This window comes from Heliangelus exortis, chromosome 11 (genome assembly GCF_036169615.1).
Source record: "Heliangelus exortis chromosome 11, bHelExo1.hap1, whole genome shotgun sequence".
Taxonomy (NCBI): domain Eukaryota; kingdom Metazoa; phylum Chordata; class Aves; order Apodiformes; family Trochilidae; genus Heliangelus; species Heliangelus exortis.
The window spans coordinates 18,917,257-18,935,847 of record NC_092432.1 but is presented as its reverse complement, the minus strand read 5'-3'; the positions used below and the strand labels follow the sequence as shown (position 1 = coordinate 18,935,847).

Sequence of the window (18,591 nt, the reverse complement as noted above, 5' to 3'; positions counted from 1 at the left end):
GGGTGTTTATGTATTTTAATCTTTTGTTGAATAATTAATTCACAAAAGACCTTTATTTTATATCTCATAGTTTAGTTAAAATTAAGAGTCCCTGGTAGTACCTTATTAAAAGCTAAAATATTCTTATTTCAATAATGTTTTGAACTAAATTGAAGGCTGAGAATCACTGCAGGCTTGAGAAAACCTTCTATAGAAGATCCTTGTTTTTTCAATAATAATGTTAAATATTGTTCTAACACTGAAAGAGCAGTGGCTGTTTGTGTTAGAATTGGCTTTAATCTTAATTTTGTCTAAATCTACAAGTTGAGATGTTAGTGACTTCTGTGTGCAGAATTTCTTTAGCATAGGCTGAGTGTTCTGTTAGTAAAAGGAATCATTTGACAATATATTTGTTGTGGGGGAAAAAAAGAACAAAGTAGGAAAGGAATAATTCAGGAGAGGTCATTAGCAAGTCAGTGGAATTTGACAAAGTTTTGATGCTCTACCTTATTCTTGAATGATCATACTGAAGTCATCATACAATCCTGTGTCAATTTTCTGTCTCTTCTGGTACTTTTTTTTTCCTTATAACCCTCCAATCTTGATTTTACTACTTGATGTGCAACAGTGGTGTTTTGTTTTTTGTTTTTTTTTAGTGATTCTCTTCTGGTTAATATATGCAAGTTCCTTCCTTATCTGAGTGATACAGAGCTAGAGATATTTTTGCATGTGTTCATAATCCCTTGTATTAGAGGGGTAGCTGGCTTTTAGTGTATGTTGTAGAGAACTGTAGAGCTGCTTTTTGAAAGCCTTGCTCTGCTGAGTTCTTAAAAGCAAATTCTGAGGTATTTGAAACAAGTCATGTGTTTGCATAATAATATATTGCCCTGTAGCTCTTGAAAGTTTTGTCTTTCTGCTCGGAGATGCTTCTTTTTACCTTTCCTAATTTTTGGGTGGAGTTGTAATTTATACTCATAACCTAGCAACAAACTGGTATAATCACTTTTTTGGGGGGAGAAATATTGTATTTTAATTAAACATCTTTCTACCATAGTTTTTATTGTGGTATAGTTAATGATTCTTTTATTTCATGAAGAATAATGCTCTGTGAGGTTGTGAGGTTTTCTTTCACTGATTTGATGTTGCTGTAGCATATCTTTGCAAGAAAAGGAGCAGGTTAGATTGTCATCTGTTTAGATTGCTGTCTCCCAATCAAGCAAATCTAAAAATACTTCCTTGCTGGAAAGCCTTTTATATATATACACACACATAATAACTTGAATTGTTCAAAATATAAATTAGCTTAGGTATTTTTCATTCAAAACCTACACTGTGGGTCTTTTAAGTGTCTTCTAGCTTTGTGTAGATAGCACTAAAAGCTTTGAGTACATTTTGAATTGATTTGACACAGAATCTACCTTCAGGACTCAGTATCCAGTTTGTCACCTTTTTAATTTACTGAACTCTGCTGTCTACCTACTTGAAGCCAGAGCTGAATTGAGCAGGACACCCTGGCTAGATTTAGGTGGCTTTTGCAGCATCAGTCAACAGGTTACACCCTCTGTTGTCTGTAAAATACTCAGGCATGAACTGGAACCTAAAATCTTATATGGCCAAACCATTTTTCCTACTGCTGCCACCAGTAGTATTTTTCATTTGCAAAGAAGGCAAAAAAATAGTAATGAGATAGCAGGTTTTGAAATAGTATTTTGTACCTCTTAATCTCAGGTACGTAACATGAAAGGAAGCTCTTAAATAATAAAACAATAATTTTATTTTAAATAATAAAATTTAGGTGGCTTTTGCAGCATCAGTCAACAGGTTACACCCTCTATTGTCTGTAAAATACTCAGGCATGAACTGGAACCTAAAATCTTATATGGCCAAACCATTTTTCCTACTGCTACCACCAGTAGTATTTTTCATTTGCAAAGAAGGCAAAAAAATAGTAATGAGATAGCAGGTTTTGAAATAGTATTTTGTACCTCTTAATCTCAGGTACGTAACAAGAAAGGAAGCTCTTAAATAATAAAACAATAATTTTATTTTAAATAATAAAATTTAGGTGGCTTTTGCAGCATCAGTCAACAGGTTACACCCTCTATTGTCTGTAAAATACTCAGGCATGAACTGGAACCTTAAATCTTATATGGCCAAACCATTTTTCCTACTGCTACCACCAGCAGTATTTTTCATTTGCAAAGAAGGCAAAAAAATAGTAATGAGATAGCAGGTTTTGAAATAGTATTTTGTACCTCTTAATCTCAGGTACATAACAAGAAAGGAAGCTGTTAAATAATAAAACAAGACAAGAGGGACACAGAAACACAGTGTTATGGAATCTGTTGTGTTTGTGTCCTTTTTGTCTTTTTTTTTTTTCTGTGTGGGAGGGAGTTTGGTTCATGGTTCTGCTGGTTATTTGCTTTTCCTGATGTATTCTATAATGAAGCAGAAGATGTAGTGTGAAATCAAAGCCACAATTAAATACCAGTATTCAGTGCACAGGATGCTTTCCCAAATGCAGCTTACTTTGTAATTTGATTGTGGGCAGCACTGCTTTAGTTAGGTTTTTAAGTATTGTCTTTAAGCATTTACTGTTAGCATGTTGGTTATAGTTGTATTATTTTATTTGGTGGTTTACAGCCTAGGTAAAAGCTACAAAAATCTCATTTCAGTCATATGAGCTACACTGGAGAAGCATTTTTTGTAATGGTTTTATTTATTTATTTTTATTGCAACTACCTATCATATTGAAATTAGTGGTGGCATCTGTTCACAAATTAGTTTTCCATGTGGCCAGGGAATGGCCCCATTACATATCATGTTCATATTTGTCTCACAAGAGCTGAGAGAGATGTAATTGGCCTTTGGGTTTAGCAGTTGGAAATCAGATTCATCATTCACTAAGTTAACTTCTTGGAAATGGATTTAGAACTGGAGACAAATGGTGATTATTTCAAAATAGATTCCTTGCTCAATGTGTTATGTCCCCTCTCTCCTTCCAAAGCTCTACGAGGTTAAAAATAAGCCATGTTTTCAGTTGTTCTCATATTCCATTCCTGCACACATAGTTTTCATCCATTTCAACTTGATATGTGGAAATAAGCTAATGAATATTTTTAGAGCTCTTACAAAGTATGGCACTTAAGGTGACTCTTGGAGGGTACTTGTGAAAGCTGTCTTGAGTTTTCCCAGTAGTGCCTGAAGTCTGGGGTAGTGATAGCTCCTTTACACACACACGTGTGTAGCAGGTGACCAAATAACATATAAAGCTGAATTTACATCTTCAGGATATCATAGTGTAAGGTTAAAACTTGCTAATAGTGCAATGGAAGCAGAACTAAAACTGAAAAGTGTTAAGCTCCTTGTTTCTGGTGCATCTGGATGAACTCCATCAGCTAATTGCATTAATTCTTCTGTTTAATAAGTATTATACAAGTTTCTTGCACAGTGAAGTCAGATGGGCTTGAAGCACTGCCTATTTTCAGCTGAGAGTTGACTCAGACAGGGCTTATGGAGTAGAGAGGTGTCTTTCTCCTGGGATATCAGAGAGATCTTCAGCTGGATCTCTTAGCTTTTGGATTGTAGCAGGCAACTAATAATAGTACAGATGAAATAGTCTCAGGTGTGTCAGGAGTCTCCCATCACTGCCCATCTGTTCCCTTCCACACCTGGCATTTTTCCTTGTTTAGAAAGTTAAGGTAATTTTCTGTTTGACCTGTGACAGACCTGGGTATTGTCCTTATAGAGGATGTTGCTACTATTTCACCAGAGAAAAGCATATTGCTGAATGCCTTCTTAATTGGTTGTGTTGGAAAAGATTCATTTATTGAAGAAGCTGCTTTTCATTTTAGTGTCTTAATACCTGTTGGTTGGATTATTTTTGGTTGCATAGGAGGTTTATATGCTGATTAATTATGTTAATTCACAAACTGACTTGCCCCAAGTGAATAGTTCATAAAATCATTTTTGCTACTATTTGGAAATGTTTTTCCCAACCAGTAGCTTGCTACAAGACTGGTGATTCAAATGGAGTTGTGCCATCACCTGTCACAGTGGGATGTTTCTTGGTGTTCAGTTAAGATAAGGGAATATAACTCATGATCCTCAAGGCAAAAAGGAAGATTTCTCTGGATTTATTTTTAGGTTCTGCAAGGTTCTTCTTGATCTGCTTGTTCAATAGACCCAGCCAGGTTTTTGTTCTGTGGTCTTTCCTCTAGGAGCTCATTGACAGATAGATTCAACAACTGAAAACACTCTTTCCAAAATGAAAAGGTTGTTTATTTCTGGAAACATACATGATCCCATAATCCATAATCTTTTAAATTAGCTGGGACATCTTGGTATGGGTATTGCCCAGAGCCTCTTGGTTAATCTTCAGACAATGACTCACCACAATGTTCCTGGGTGTAGTCATTCTCCCTGGCTTTGTCCATTTGTCTCTTGCTGTGCCTGCATCTTTCTTTCTCTCCCCATCTCCATCCTTCCCCTCTCCTTGTGTTGATTCCCTCATTTGTCTTTAGAATTTTCAGATTAGTTTGGAGAGGCAGATAATCCAAAATAAAGTGGATTTCAGTAGTAGGTTCATTGTTGTTAATTTACATCTTAGTCATTTAGATGACTGATTCATATGATCATAGCCAAATTTAGCTTGGAAGAGACCTCAGTACTCTCAAGTTTTAAACAGTTAATATTTGTTAGTCAAGGTCAGTCAAACTAAGCAATATTCATGAAATTTAATCTTTTGGTGTGTAGCCACATCAGACTGTGAAGTCAATCATTCATTTTAGTGGAACTTTAATGTTTTAAGTTTAAAGGCAACAACTGAGCTATATTTTAAGCTACTAAAATGCAAAACCCACTTATTGATTTGGCAGCTCCATTAGGAGTGACAGCTGAGTCTGATTTTGGTATATTCCCAGGGACTTGGGGATAAGGGTGGAGAAACAAAGAAAAAAACATGTTTTTCTTTATTTTAATAGACTTGAGCACATAAAACACTGTGGTGTAGTTAACCACAGTGGAAGAAGCTATTCCATGAAGTCAGTAAGTGCATGGGAAAATTGTGTGCCATGTAGTTGGTGTCTCCTTGATTTCTCAAATCTCAGGCTAAAATAGAAATGGGATGTTATTGTTATTTAAAAAGAAAACAAAAAACCCCCCCACAACTTGAGTTATGGTCAGGAGTATGGTTTTGTTTATGCATGGACAAATTCTGATGAGACTTCAGAGAATAATTACTGAGGGGCAATAGTTCCACATTTTGAAGTGGAAGCAAAACAGAGATAATTAATTGCACAGAAGCCCTGGAACCAGTGTGGTGAATAGGGGGTAGGAACAGTGAGCCAGAGAGGCTTTTTTGACATAATCTTAGGTGAGTTCTGTGATGGAATTCAATCCAATTTTCAGAACTTTAATGGTCACTGAAAGACATTGAACATGAGTGGGTTAATTACCATTTTGTTTTGTAAAATGGGGCATAAACTTACTGTGTCAGTCCTTCCCTTATGGTTTGGTTTTCTCTGTTTTATTCCATTTTCTCCTCTGGTTCTAGAATAATACATATTGTAAAGTAATTTTAAGATATCCTCTATATAACTATTTATGATTTTGGAAGTAGTCTCAGATGTTTAATTGATTTGGCTGTGTTGGCATATCTGTGCAAGGAAGAATCCTCCTGATACAGATAAAGCCTAAGTCACTTGGACACCTGGGGCATCTTGCACAGAAAATGTGGGAATGAAAATTATGGGTGACAGTTGTTGTTTTTTTTAAAGTTTTATTTAATGGACTTAATTTTAATTATTAGGGACCATGACTCTAATCCAATGAAATACCTGAAAAGTAAATAAAAAAGTATGAAATACCTGAAAAGTAAATAAAATACTAGAGCATTTTAAGTTGAGGCTGCCGCTACTACTCAGTTAAACTGCAGTACTAATGAGTAGTAGTCTTTCAGCTGCATTTCATGAGAGGTATTATTAGTAGATAGTACTTGTTGCTTTTATTTGTAGACATATCTGACTTCTGTCTTTCTAATTACAAACATGCAGTAAGAATGAAATCCACTGAGAGACCTGTTGTAAAATGAGTGGTGACAACATCACAAAATACTGTGAGTGAATCCATAGCCACCATTAGACATTAATTGGGCTCTAATGATACAGAAAGAGAAGGTTTGTCTTCCTTTAGGAAGTTTAAATCTTGTTTTTGCTGTAGCTATGTGAGAGGCTGCAACAAACAAAATGGTTTTGAATACATCCATGACATGTAACCATATTCAAAATCAGTTTTCTTTCTGCAAACATAAAAATGCCCTGAGTTAGCTGCAGAACCTTCAGAACAGGAAAGCAATTTGTCCCTTAACTCCTGTTTTGCAGACTTTTGGTCCAATGAATGACAGCCAGTCCATTCCAGAAGAGTCCAGTCAGGATATTTATAATTGTATAGTTCTTCCTACAAGGAAGAAGAGCTTTTGGCATGATGATTTAGCTCCTGATTCTGCATGGAGCCTGTTTCAACCTGGTGATGATTGAGTTGGTCTCCTTTCAGAGAGTAGTCTTCAGAATTGCTGTGACCTGAAATTTCCTTCCTTTCTCAGAAAGAAATCTGGCAGTTTGTGTTATGGCATCTTGTTTAAACCACAGATTTGAAAAGGAGCTCTGATAAAAATTTATCTATATCCCTCACATGACCTTCTGTTGCTTTTACCTTGATAGATGAGTTCAGATGCCAACTGATCATAGAATCATAGAATCCTAGGGGTTGGAAGGGACCTGGAAAGATCATCTAGTCCAACCCCCCTGCCAGAGCAGGGCCCCCTAGAGTACATCCCCTAGGAACGTGTCCAGGTGGGTTTTGAATGTCTCCAGTGAAGGAGACTCCACAACCCCCCTGGGCAGCCTGTTCCAGGGCTCTGTCACCCTTACAGTAAAAAAATTCTTTCTGATATTCAACTTGAACCTCCTATGCTCCAATTTACACCCATTACCCCTTGTCCTATCACTGGTCACCACTGAGAAAAGCCTAACTCCATCTCCCTGACACTCACCCCTTACATATTTGAAAACATTGATGAGGTCACCCCTCAGTCTCCTTTTCTCCAAACTAAAGAGACCCAGCTCCCTCAGCCTTTCCTCATAAGGGAGATGTTCCACTCCCTTAATCATCTCAGTAGCTCTGCGCTGGACTCTTTCAAGCACTTCCCTGTCCTTCTTGAACTGAGGGGCCCAGAACTGGACACAATACTCCAGGTGCAGCTGATGACACTAAGCTGGGAGGAGTGGCTGACACGCCAGAAGGCTGTGCTGCCAGAGAGACTTAGACAGGCTGGAGAGTTGGGCAGGGAGAAACATGATGAAATTCAACTGATGGTGTTTTCTCTTTGTTACTCAAGTCACCCAGGTGGGATAGACCTTTTAATAAGCTACTATCCTTTACTGCTGTTGCAGACAAACTTTTTTAGGGTCTCAACTGCATTCTTTAAGCAGCAAACATATATTGTCAAGTTGTACTATCATATTTGTTAGACACTTTTAAAGCCTTGAAGCTTCCAGAAGCTTTTGGAAGCTTTTAAGTTTTCATCTATGATTGATTACAGCTCTTCCCAGTAAAAATTCATGCTGTTTGTTATGTAAGTTAACAATACAGATGTAGAAGGAAGGAATGGTATCAAGAATGCAATTTTATTTGAAGTACAGCTTAAATGTGAAGAATGCTCTGGAATAACTCCATGTAATTTAAATCACTGTCCTTGAAGCTCTTCTGATTTTGCTTAATTTGCTTTTGTGAAGTGCAAAAGAAGTTTTTAAAATCAAAACTGTATGTGTTTGTGGTTATTTTATATTCATTTAGTGGTTGTGAGTTATATGTGGGAATCAGACCAGAGTTTCTAATCCCAAACAAAACCACTGCTTGAACCATAACTCATTACTAAGGCTCTGAATAACTGGTGTCAAAGATGGTGGCCAAATTAAGATGTCTTGATGTAAGTTCATTGTAGATAAAGGCTGAAGAGAGGTTACACTTTGAACAAATCTGAATTTTGTAATGTGTGACAGAGAATGAAATGCCTGAAACAATTTTATTTAGAAACTGAACTTCAGTGTAGAAAAAAAGAAGTGCTTGCATGTGCCCTACTACATTTTTCCCCCCTAATAGTTAATGTTCTGTTTTCTGTGGCTTTACTGTTGTTGAAGGACTGACTTCTTGGAGAATTTTCCAGGTGGATAAAGTAATTGATTTGTCTAGTGGTATAGAAATATATCTTTGATGCTGCAGTTATTAGATGTAAGCATGCTCTGGGAAACTGAGAGGGTATAAGAAAAGAACATGATGCAAAGCTTTATCTGAAGGAATTCTTCCCATAGAGAGAAGAACATTTCTTTGTGTAAACTACCCACCCACTTCTACTACCAGTAGAAGTAAACTACCCAGTAAACTACCTACCTACTCAGTCTATTGTGGGGGGAAGTATTCAATGTTAGCTTGGATTGAAGCATTATTAATCCTGTGCATCAGGTAGATTGTGTTGCCTGATGTGTGACTGTGTATGAAACTAACTGTTTTTGTTGTTTTTTCAATAGTTTTATTATTTACTTTGTAAGTAAAGATGTCTTGAAGATTTCAGTTTCTGGGGCTCATCAAGGCCTCGTGTATGAATGTCTGAGATGCAGATTTTTTTTAACCATAACTGGTTTCTTTTAAAAAAAAAATAAATGTAATTGAAGTATTGTCTTAGAGAAAAAGGTTTTAAAGAAACCCATAACAAGAAGTGCAAGGAGAGAGACAAATAGGAAGCTACCTGCTCGGGAGCTTTATTTTCTTTGGTCCTCAATTTGCAAATTTTGGTTTCTTTATTCAGCAGGTTTAGGGTTTTTTTTTTTTGTTTCATTTCAGCTTAAAAATAAACCACATGTGGTGACCTTAGCTAGGAGCAACTCCATTTCCTTGGCAGCTGCTGCTACACGCTGCTTGTCTGACAGACAGGGCTAGGTCATGGTTACCAGAGGACACCCTTGTGGTCATAACCAAGTTGTAAATGTCACTAAGATTGTTTCTGGATGCCTATCACATGTGTATCACTGATTTTGAAGTAGATAAAGTCAGGCTAAGATTCATTTGGGAGCTGGGACTCCCAGAAGATTACTTGTAAAGCCGAGCAGCAGCAAGAGTTGTGACAAGCATCCATAAGCAGTGGTAGTGATGTGACACTTATTTACCCCTCAGTTACTGGCCCTTTGGTAGAACTGACAGCCTGCAAAGATAGTGGGGCCTGTTTCAGCCCCATTAATGTTGTCTTGAATGTGAGCCTGTGGTCTGAAAAAATGATAAATGTTCAATGATTGATGATTTTATAGTCCCAGGGCACCTGGAATGGTTTCTAGGAGCTGTGAACAATTTTCCTCCCTCCCGTAATTAGGCCTGAGCTTTAGGTTTCTCTCTACCAGACTTAAAGAAGTGAGTAAGAGGGGGTTCTAGGATAAGGTTTACAAAATGTTTACCAAAGCTTTGGCCATAAAAGAGGTGCAATTTTGGGTGTCAGGACTGCCTTGTTTTGGTGTAGAATAAGTGATTGAGTGCACAACTGATCTGAAAGCCTGGAAGGCACATACCATATTCATACCTTTATATGGAAAAGCTGAAAGGATTTTTTTCAAAAAAGAATTTCAAAAAAGAATTTTAAGTAATTGGTTTAAATTAAATAGTATGTACAACCTGGGCCTTCCATGCTTTCTGTTTCTATACATCAGTCCTGAGCTTTCAATGGGCCACTGATACCTTACTACATGAAGGTCACTCCAAGCCTGCTAAGTTGGCTGTACTAACACCAGAGAAATGCAAAACTATATTTCAATTTGAGTGCTTTTTTGCAAATTGGTTACAAAGTTGTTAATTTAATCACTTCCTGGAAGTAGACCTTTTGTTATTGAGCTATGGTGTTTAGTAATGTGATAGTGTCAAAATGCCTATTAATGTGTAACAGTTAAAGCAGGCTGCAAGGAGAAAAGGAATTTCTTCTTCTCCTTTATACTTATATTGTTTCCTTTATACTGACTTAAAGTCAGTATCTCTCCTGACTTTTTTACTGTGTTGTTCTATTAATGCAAACAGAAACCTTAGGGGGAAAAATCAGTTGAGTTCTTCAAACTAATTTTATACTTTCAGTGGTTAGCAACCTAACACTAAAATGATTCAAATATCAATATCTCCGTACTATTTAGTTTTTAGAAATATTGTCCATGGGGACAGAGATTATTAAGAAATTCTGTGGTTTCTTTTTGATGGAGAAATAAAAGACCAGGAGAAAGAAAAATGTGAGCAGGGAGTAATTTCTGAGAGAGACACGAAAGCCAACTTTTGTGATTAATGACCAATTGTGACTCTGCACATTTAATTAGGAAAGTGTCATTACACTCAATTAGCAGGGCTGCCAAATAATCTGTTTAATACTCTGGTCTTTTTTTTTTTTTCTCCAGGGTTTTGCAGACAGTCCTCATTACAGTGATCACTTGAATGACAGTCGATTAGGGCCCCATGAAGGATTGTCCCCGACACCTTTCATGAACTCAAATCTGATGGGTAAGTAGGTAATTCTCTACGAGTATCCCCTCAAAGCCTCTTTGGTCAGAAAGAGACATTTTTCATTTCCTTGTCTAGGCCTGACATGTCAAGCATCTGGAAGTTGCTCTGTTTCTGCAGCAACACTGACTTTACTATTGAAATCTTTTTATGTTGGGCAGATCCCTCATAAAGGCCACTGTGCAGGCCCTTTTAAAAGGAACCACATAGATTTTCTTAACTTGATTCAGAGAACTGTTATACTCTGATTTTAGAATTTAAAACAGATGTGTCAAAATCAATTATTTTAAAGCTGAATTTTCCTTAACTTCTGCCGAGGAGAGATATATAGGAATTTTTAATTTGTGCATTTAATTTTTTTTTCCCCTTACACTTGTTGATTCCTGAACTACATAACAATTTACATTAAACTTTTCTTCAGTTAGTCATTTGAGAACTTGCCTCTTATTTTTAATTTCCTAGTTACTTTGATATTTGTTATATTAGAAGTTTTGTAGCTTCTAAAAATAGATGCAAACTCTTACTTTGCTCCACAAATGTTGTTACAACTTCAAGGCCTAGGGGTGTGTAGTAGTTTCTGCTTTTGAAACTGGAAAAACAAACAGACAAAATGTGTATTATTTTGTAGGCTTAAGTATACAGAAAGCTTTTTCTTCATTGCCTGCACTATTGTACTATCTGAAACATGCTAATGTACTGATGGCTTAAAAATGTTGTTTTTAAAATATTTATTGCTTGACAATACATGCTTGGCACAATTTTCTCTTTCTTGTATCTTAAACTTAGGCTTGACTGTGGATGTTTGTTCATTTGGCATTGTTTCACTTATATATTCTGAGTCTTGTAGACATGACCTATTTTGTCATCTCAGTATTGTCCTTTAAAGACATAGCCATGGTAATCTAAGTGGATTACCTAAATCCAAATCCTGGTGGTCTGCAATTTCTTTTGGAAATCTTTCTACTTTGCTCAGTCTTTGTTTACTACTTTAATTTTCTCTGAAATAGAGGCAGACAAAGCACAGCTATTGCTGAAAGCAGAATTTTGTTTAAACTTTCATATATGAACCTGAAAATACATAGTTTTAAAACTGTGTAGTTTGTGTTTAGAGAGTACATGGCAATTAGTGGATGATAATTAGATCTGAAGACAGTCAAGCTAAAATGTAATTTCCCTAAGATATTTTGATAAAGCAGAGTAGAGCTTCCCCCCAACACTGTTTAAAATATGTAGTCTGTTTTTTAAATACAAGAGGCTAAAAAGACAAGGTACTTCAATTGCTTCTTTTGTGTTTTGATCAGCAACATGTATAGAATGGCTGTAGGCTTTGTAGCTGATGCTGGTTTTATATCACAAAAATATATTGCAGTGTTTGAAAATTTATTTTTTTTATTCGTGTTGCCAAAGGCAAACTGTTTGCATGTGCTTTTATGTTGAGCCATCAGATTTCTAAATGGTATATGCCTTTAAATATATGAAGAAAATAATTGCTGCAACTCTGTCTTCTTAGTTTTTCAGTTTTATTGAAATGGCTAGGTGATTCCATCAAACATAGTAGAAATACATCATTAATCCAGTTTTTTGAGAGGAAGCCTCCATTGAGATTGTTCTGTAGAGAGAGTGATACGTGTGTGTCAGTCACTTACCCAAAGCAGCTATGAACTGAAATAGTTTTGTGATGCTTGCTATCTAACAACAGTTTTTACAGGTTTTACTTTGTGGGAGCAATAGCACTTAATTCTTTGCTGCATGTTATAGAAAGCTTTCAGTATGTATCCCTAAGAAATACACAACTCAAAACTTTAAAAGTAAGCTTTTAAAAGGGTTGTGATAACTAAAAAAAATTAAATAATTTTACTTCTGTAACAGTATGGAATGCAGCTTTGTGTATCATAGTTTTATGTCATGAATTTTACAGTATATCCTAAGTTGATGTTGAGGGTTTGGAGAGAGGTATGGAAAAAGCTACGTTAAAAAGCATGCCACTGTGTTTAGAATTTTTTTTTTGTCTATTATTGACCCAAAAAATGACACCATTTGCTAATATCAAATTGTGGGCATATTCCTATGAATAGAATGAAAGTATCCATTTTATTAGTTACTGTAGGTGATATAACTTAAATCTTTGTTCATGAAGCCAAGACATGATATGATATATGATAGGTGATATTTAATGTGTTTATTATTCTGTGATCTTCAGATGGTGGAGGCTAAGAACATGAACTTGAGCTTATAGGAAATATCTCCCTAGGCTACTAGGAGTGAAGTGTCTGGGATTCCATGCTGAAGATCTAAGAAACACATCCCTTCCCAACTTGTTATCATGACTGAAATACATCTTGGAAATAGTTAAAGACTATTAAAAAAAAAAAAAAAAAGTGACAACATATTTCGGCATTTCTGTCAACACTTAAGAGCACCATTAAAAGAAAGAATTGTGTGTCAAGGGGATGTTGTTATTTTGTGTATTATGTTCAGCCATAAGCATATTTGCCTGAAGAGATAGTGGATTATAAAGTGCCACTGTCTTTCATGATGGAGCTCTCAAACATTTTAATGATCTTGTACATTGCAAAAGAGAGAAATTTTGACTAACAAGAGTTGATAATGATTCAATAATGAACAATTTGCCACAGAAAGATGCATTTCCATATTCATTTAGATATTTTCTGAAGTGTTTTGCAGAGGAAGTAAAGCTATTATGTTGGATTGGTTAGTGTTCTTCACTAATGAATTCCAGAATATCCTGTTGATTTGTTAGTACAAAAAAAAGAAAGGCTGTCACTTGTATTTTAAGTAAAATCACTGAATCCTCTTGGCACCAGCATAGTCTGTTGTTATCCATAGAGATATGTAGAAAATCAGGCTAAGATATATTGATGGGACTGTAGCTTCATTTAGACTTGATAATCTTTGCTTATTCAACACTTTCTGGTTTAATTACGTTCTAGGAAACTATTCACAAGAATACAAGATCCTTTTCTCTGTAATTGCACTGCCTTTTAGTACTATGCATTTGCAAGTCGAAATAATTTTTTCCTTGGCCCCCTCAAACATGTGGTGTTGTATCTTCTGTTGTACTGGTCCCTGGACTGAGCTTTTCTGCTTACCAGGAAGCCAGCAAGAAGATCATTCTTGAATATAGCATGAAGGGGTTTTTGTTGGTCTGTCTTGAATATTTGAAGTGTGTCTTCATTTCTTTTGGGTGTCTCTTTTCACAAGAGGTAGAAATGATAAAGGTAAAAACTTCTGTGCTCCATTTTCATCAGCAGCATACAGTTCCATAAGCTTCTACGTGACAAAATGTCATTAAAAAATTTAATCAATAGTGAGTGAAAAGATAGCAGTTGAATATAATCTTGCTATGTTGAAATTGGCCCCTTGAAGAAGAAAGAGATAATTCATCCATATTTTCTATCAAGTATACTTCCTTACAATTAAACAGGGCTGTGCTTACTCATTTATTTCATATCATCTTGATGTTGTAATGCTCACCTCTGTTGATGTCATAGTGAGGTAGTAACTGTGCTCCTTTTCCTAAAAAACTGTCCTGGTCATGCTGGATATGGCCATATTTTCTTAGGGCCAGCATTAAGGGTACAGAGGACCTGACAGTGCAGGGATGTCAAGATGCACAGCAGTCAGTATTTATGAGGGAGAGAATAGAAGCTTGTTACAGTAAGTAGAGCTATAAACTATTCAGATTGTTAATAAAAATATAATTTCTTATACTCTATTTATACTTTAGATATAAAGGGTAAATGTAATTCTTGTCCTGATTGAAATAAATAGATGAAAGAACCAAACATGCCAATGGAAGCAGAGTAATACATTTTGAGGTTTTTTGTAGTAGGTCTTTCTCTGATGGTCTTGATGGGTTGAGGTCAAGTTCCATGAATTTTCAAAGGTAGTCTTTCAAGTTACTGTGAACTTAGACTCATTTTGTGGATTAATCATACAAATGAGGGATCCATATCTGGATCAGGATGCCTTCTGATTTTTCAGTTACTTTTCACATACCTGACTTGATTGCCTGATGCCATAGGTTGGTAAGAATGGCTCTGCTTCTGCCAACAGTAGTTTCAAGCTAGCAATCTTTCTGATCTGGGGTGTTTCTGAATCTGGCTGTGTCCTGGCTCTGTCGTGGTGTGTTGGGCAGAGCCAGGCTCTCCTCAGTCCTTCCTATAAACGTTGGATCTTACTTGCAGGTCACTGATAGCTGCAGATCTGCAGACTGAAGCTTTATAGAGTAGTGATGTTTTGTATCTGTTGGTACAGTTTCAGATTTATCTTTCTTTTCTCTCCCAGGTATTATATTAAATAAATTCCACTCACACCAAAGAATTGCTCTCATCTGCTCTTCATTTTCCTTTTGTGAAAGCTAATGGGTTTCTGGGAAATTAAATTACACAGTCATTTAGTGACAGTGCTAAGTGCAGGGCATTCTTACCCTTGGGTTTTCGCTCTCGAGAGTTTGTGTTAAGCTTAGTTCTCCCTTCTGTTTACTGTAATGTTTCAATCAAATAGCTTTCCTAGCATTTCTTTAAACACAGTAATACCTCAAGGCTTTCTACCCATGCAGCAGGGAGCTCCTGTCCTTTGTAAGGCTGTGCTGGAGCAGGTGTCTGCTTGTGCTCTCTCCCCCGAGAGACTTCCATCTTCTTCCTAGTTAGCAGCTGTGCAGAGGGGCCCTCGCCATGCTCCTCAGGTGGTGCTCAGGTGTGGGTCTGCCAGGTAGGTGCAGAGGAGGCCGCAGCTGCCTGCCTGCTTGTCCCCTGCCTGCCCATCCCTGCCTGTCCTCTGCCTCCCGGGTGCCTGTGGCAGCTCCCGGAGCGGGAGGTGAGGGGTGAGCAGGTGCAGAGCGGCCGCGCTCCCCCCGCCCGGCATCCGCTGCCGCCAGACTGTGCCCCAGTGCTGAGGCAGCTCATCCTCAAGGAGCACGGGTGCTGGTGTGCCAGTTTAGAAGATTTTATAATCTCTATTCAGTGCTGGAGTTGCTTTCAGACTATGTCTGCAGTGCTGTGGGTTCAAGTAAATTAAAAAAAAAAAAAAAAAGGAAGGTTTTCTTCCCGGCACGTAAGAAAGTGAAGAAATCTCTCCTTGAAAATCTTTCAAACTGTATGATTTAATGTCACACTAGGAAGAGCTGCTGATACTTTTCACTGGATACTGCTAGTGCCACAGGTACCTTCACAGGATCCACAGGAGTGTCCCATGAGCAGAACTTGCAGTTCTGGTGGCCCCAGGCAGTAGCATTGCTTGCACTGGGAGAAAAAGTGGGACCTAGTGTTCATTGTGCTGGAGGAAGTATTGCCCCCCTGCAAAAAGGTCTCATACTTAAACCCAGGAAATGGTATCATACTAAGTACTTCTGAAATGCCAGTCTAAAAATTTAAACTTGCAATTCTGTAGCTTTTGAATTCTGAAATATTTTAGTTCTGATAATTTCTTTTCTGTGAAGCTTGGTCTTTAGTTAATACTGTGTTTATTTATTCACCATGTACTCTGCCTCTGAAAAGGGGAATAAATAGTAATCTGATGAAATTTTTAAGTCTTGCCTTTTCTCTTTGTTATAACATGTCAGTTTAGCTGCTTTGGGGTATGTTTATGTTACAAGGCTCATCAGTGCATGAAATGCTGAAAGGGCATATTTCTCTCCTGTGGTTCCTGCCATCCCTGGGCACTTGTAGATGTGTTCCAGTGGATGGGATCAGCTGGGTGAAGCTGTAGGATTTCAAATTTCAGTTTGTCTGAAGGCACCAAGCCTTCTTTCCAGGGAGAAGGGAGGAGGGGGTGATTCTTTCCCATACTGGTGATGTAAGTTCCCCATGAGGCAGTTGCTTAGGGATCTACATAATAACTATTATCCTGTTCAAATAGGAGACTGTAGAAACCTCACTGGTGATTAAAAGATAATTTTGTAATTTTTCATGGCTTGTCTTTGTTTTGCAATAAAGATGTTTGCTTATCACCAGGTGCATAAAAATCATTTACTTAATCTCTATTTCATTCCATTAATTTTTTTTTTTTCTTTCTTGCATGCATGTAGCTGTAGCGTGTCATTTGCTAGCAGTCCAGTTTTTAATAATGCAGCAGCCTGTATGCAGTGATTAAATACTGAACTGATCAACCAAAATGTTGTCACTAGGCCACTTGTGCCAAAACAAGTGACTTTTGTGATTTGGGGCATTATAGTATTTGCATTAGTATGATTTGAAGTTGGTAATAGTTTTCTTTAGAGACTGGGTTTTAGTGAGTCAAATGTTTGTTGCTGCTGGAAAGAAACCTGACTTTGTTTAGATACACAGGCACCTCAGAGGGGAAAGCAAAACGGCTGAATGAGCCAGTCTATAAAAGAAGTAATTTCATTTTTTAGGTGGGTGAAGATACTCGTGTCCTTGTGACTTGCCTGAGTGGCTACTGCATTTTCCCTAGATTTGTAAGCTGCCCTGGGTGTGCAGTGTGTCAGCTGCATAGTGGACTTGGGGAACAAGCATCATCAAAAGAAAACATTTTTTTTTCATTTGATTTTGAAAATAAGATCTGGACACATCATCCAACATTGCATCAAGATTTTGTTTCTAAAAAGTGCCTGAGAGATTTTTTACGCAGAACAGACAGAAATGTGCAGAAGACCAGAGAAACTGCAACTCATTCTGTGAAGCAATGGTGGTATCTTGCTTTATTTGCAAGGCTTTGTTAGTTGCTGTCTTTTTATAGTTTTCTGAAGGATAGCAGCACTGTGGCTTTCAGATGGGTGTTCAGCTTCTGTCACTCTCATGCAGGGAAGTCAGCTGAAAATTCCGTGGAGTTATTTCTTAGGCATCCAGATGCAGGGTCACTTTGAGAAATAGAATCCTTGTTATCCTTGTATGTGGAAGCTTTTGGTAGGGAGTGAGCTGTTTGGTTGGGGTTTTTTTGGGAGAAGCTCACAGTGGTCCCCCATCTGAAGATGAAGTAGGAATAAAGCTGTGCCATCGTTTTATGTGATGCTGTGTTACACGCAGGATTAAAGAAACTGACAGTATTTGGGATTATTGTTACTGATGCCTTTAATGAAAGCAGTAGCCTTAATTTCAGTGATAAAATAAGAGCTCATTGAAATGGGAATGCAGAAGAAATGGAGCAATTACTCTTGAAGTAAGTCGAGACTCATTTTACAATCTTTTCCTAAAACTGTTGAGGTCTGGCTATGAGCCTTAAAGGTGTTTGGGAGCTAAGTGTGCTAAAATATATAATATGTAAATGTAAAACCTTATATCCCATTGTACAGACCATGTGCAAAACCAGTACTATTCTCACAATAAAAAACATTTTAGTTTGCTTCCCAGTATAATAGGGGCCTCTAAAATAAGCCATTAGGCACAAATGCAATACAAGGAAGGCATCTTGCAAAGTCTTCCTCTTATACATTGGGCCATAGAAAGCAGTAGTCTTGAGAGTAATGTGTGACTTGCTAACAATCTTGTAAGCTTCAAGGCAAATCCCTGGGGTCTAAGTTGAGTACCTAAGTACATGACTGTGTCATTTAAAAAAATTGTATGATGCTTAAAATAAGTTCTGCTGAGATAGGAAAGAGTGGACTTGTACACCTTTTACCAGGGTACTGCAGTTTTCAATGTATTTTCTGCTTCATAGGAGCAAAGTGAAATTTGCCTTATTGTTTTGCTATGATAAATCTTGTTTTGACTGTGTTCCTTTCTTATGACATTTTTCTTTCACTTACTGCTAGTCCTTTAAGAGATGTCACCTCAGATTCAATTTGTTTATATATTTATTTGCAATCTTGAGGTACTTTCAACTTAAACTACAGGCAGATTGTCCTGCTTGCATAGAGGTTTATGAAAATTAAATCATTACAGAAGCATATTTCTTAAATATGCTTTATGTATCTCAAGTCACATTGCCTTATGAGGTATTGGAGAGAATCTGATCATGTCACCCTTTACTTCAGAGGAGTTTGCAGAAGCTTGCATGTGTGTTGTATCATAGAAAGTATTTAGCACTCCTTAATATTCTACCTATTAGTCA

At 37.1% G+C, this 18,591-nt stretch overlaps 1 protein-coding gene across 10 annotated transcripts in view; it reads left to right on the top strand.

The window, feature by feature from the left end:
• TCF12 (transcription factor 12) overlaps nucleotides 1–18,591 on the top strand; it is a 171,345-nt gene that overhangs the window by 52,910 nt on the left and 99,844 nt on the right. For all 10 annotated transcript variants that reach the window (XM_071755073.1, XM_071755083.1, XM_071755071.1 and 7 more), the window contains exon 6: nucleotides 10,458–10,560. In XM_071755073.1, coding sequence (XP_071611174.1) covers nucleotides 10,458–10,560 — 103 coding nt within the window. The remainder of the gene's footprint in view (nucleotides 1–10,457; nucleotides 10,561–18,591) is intronic.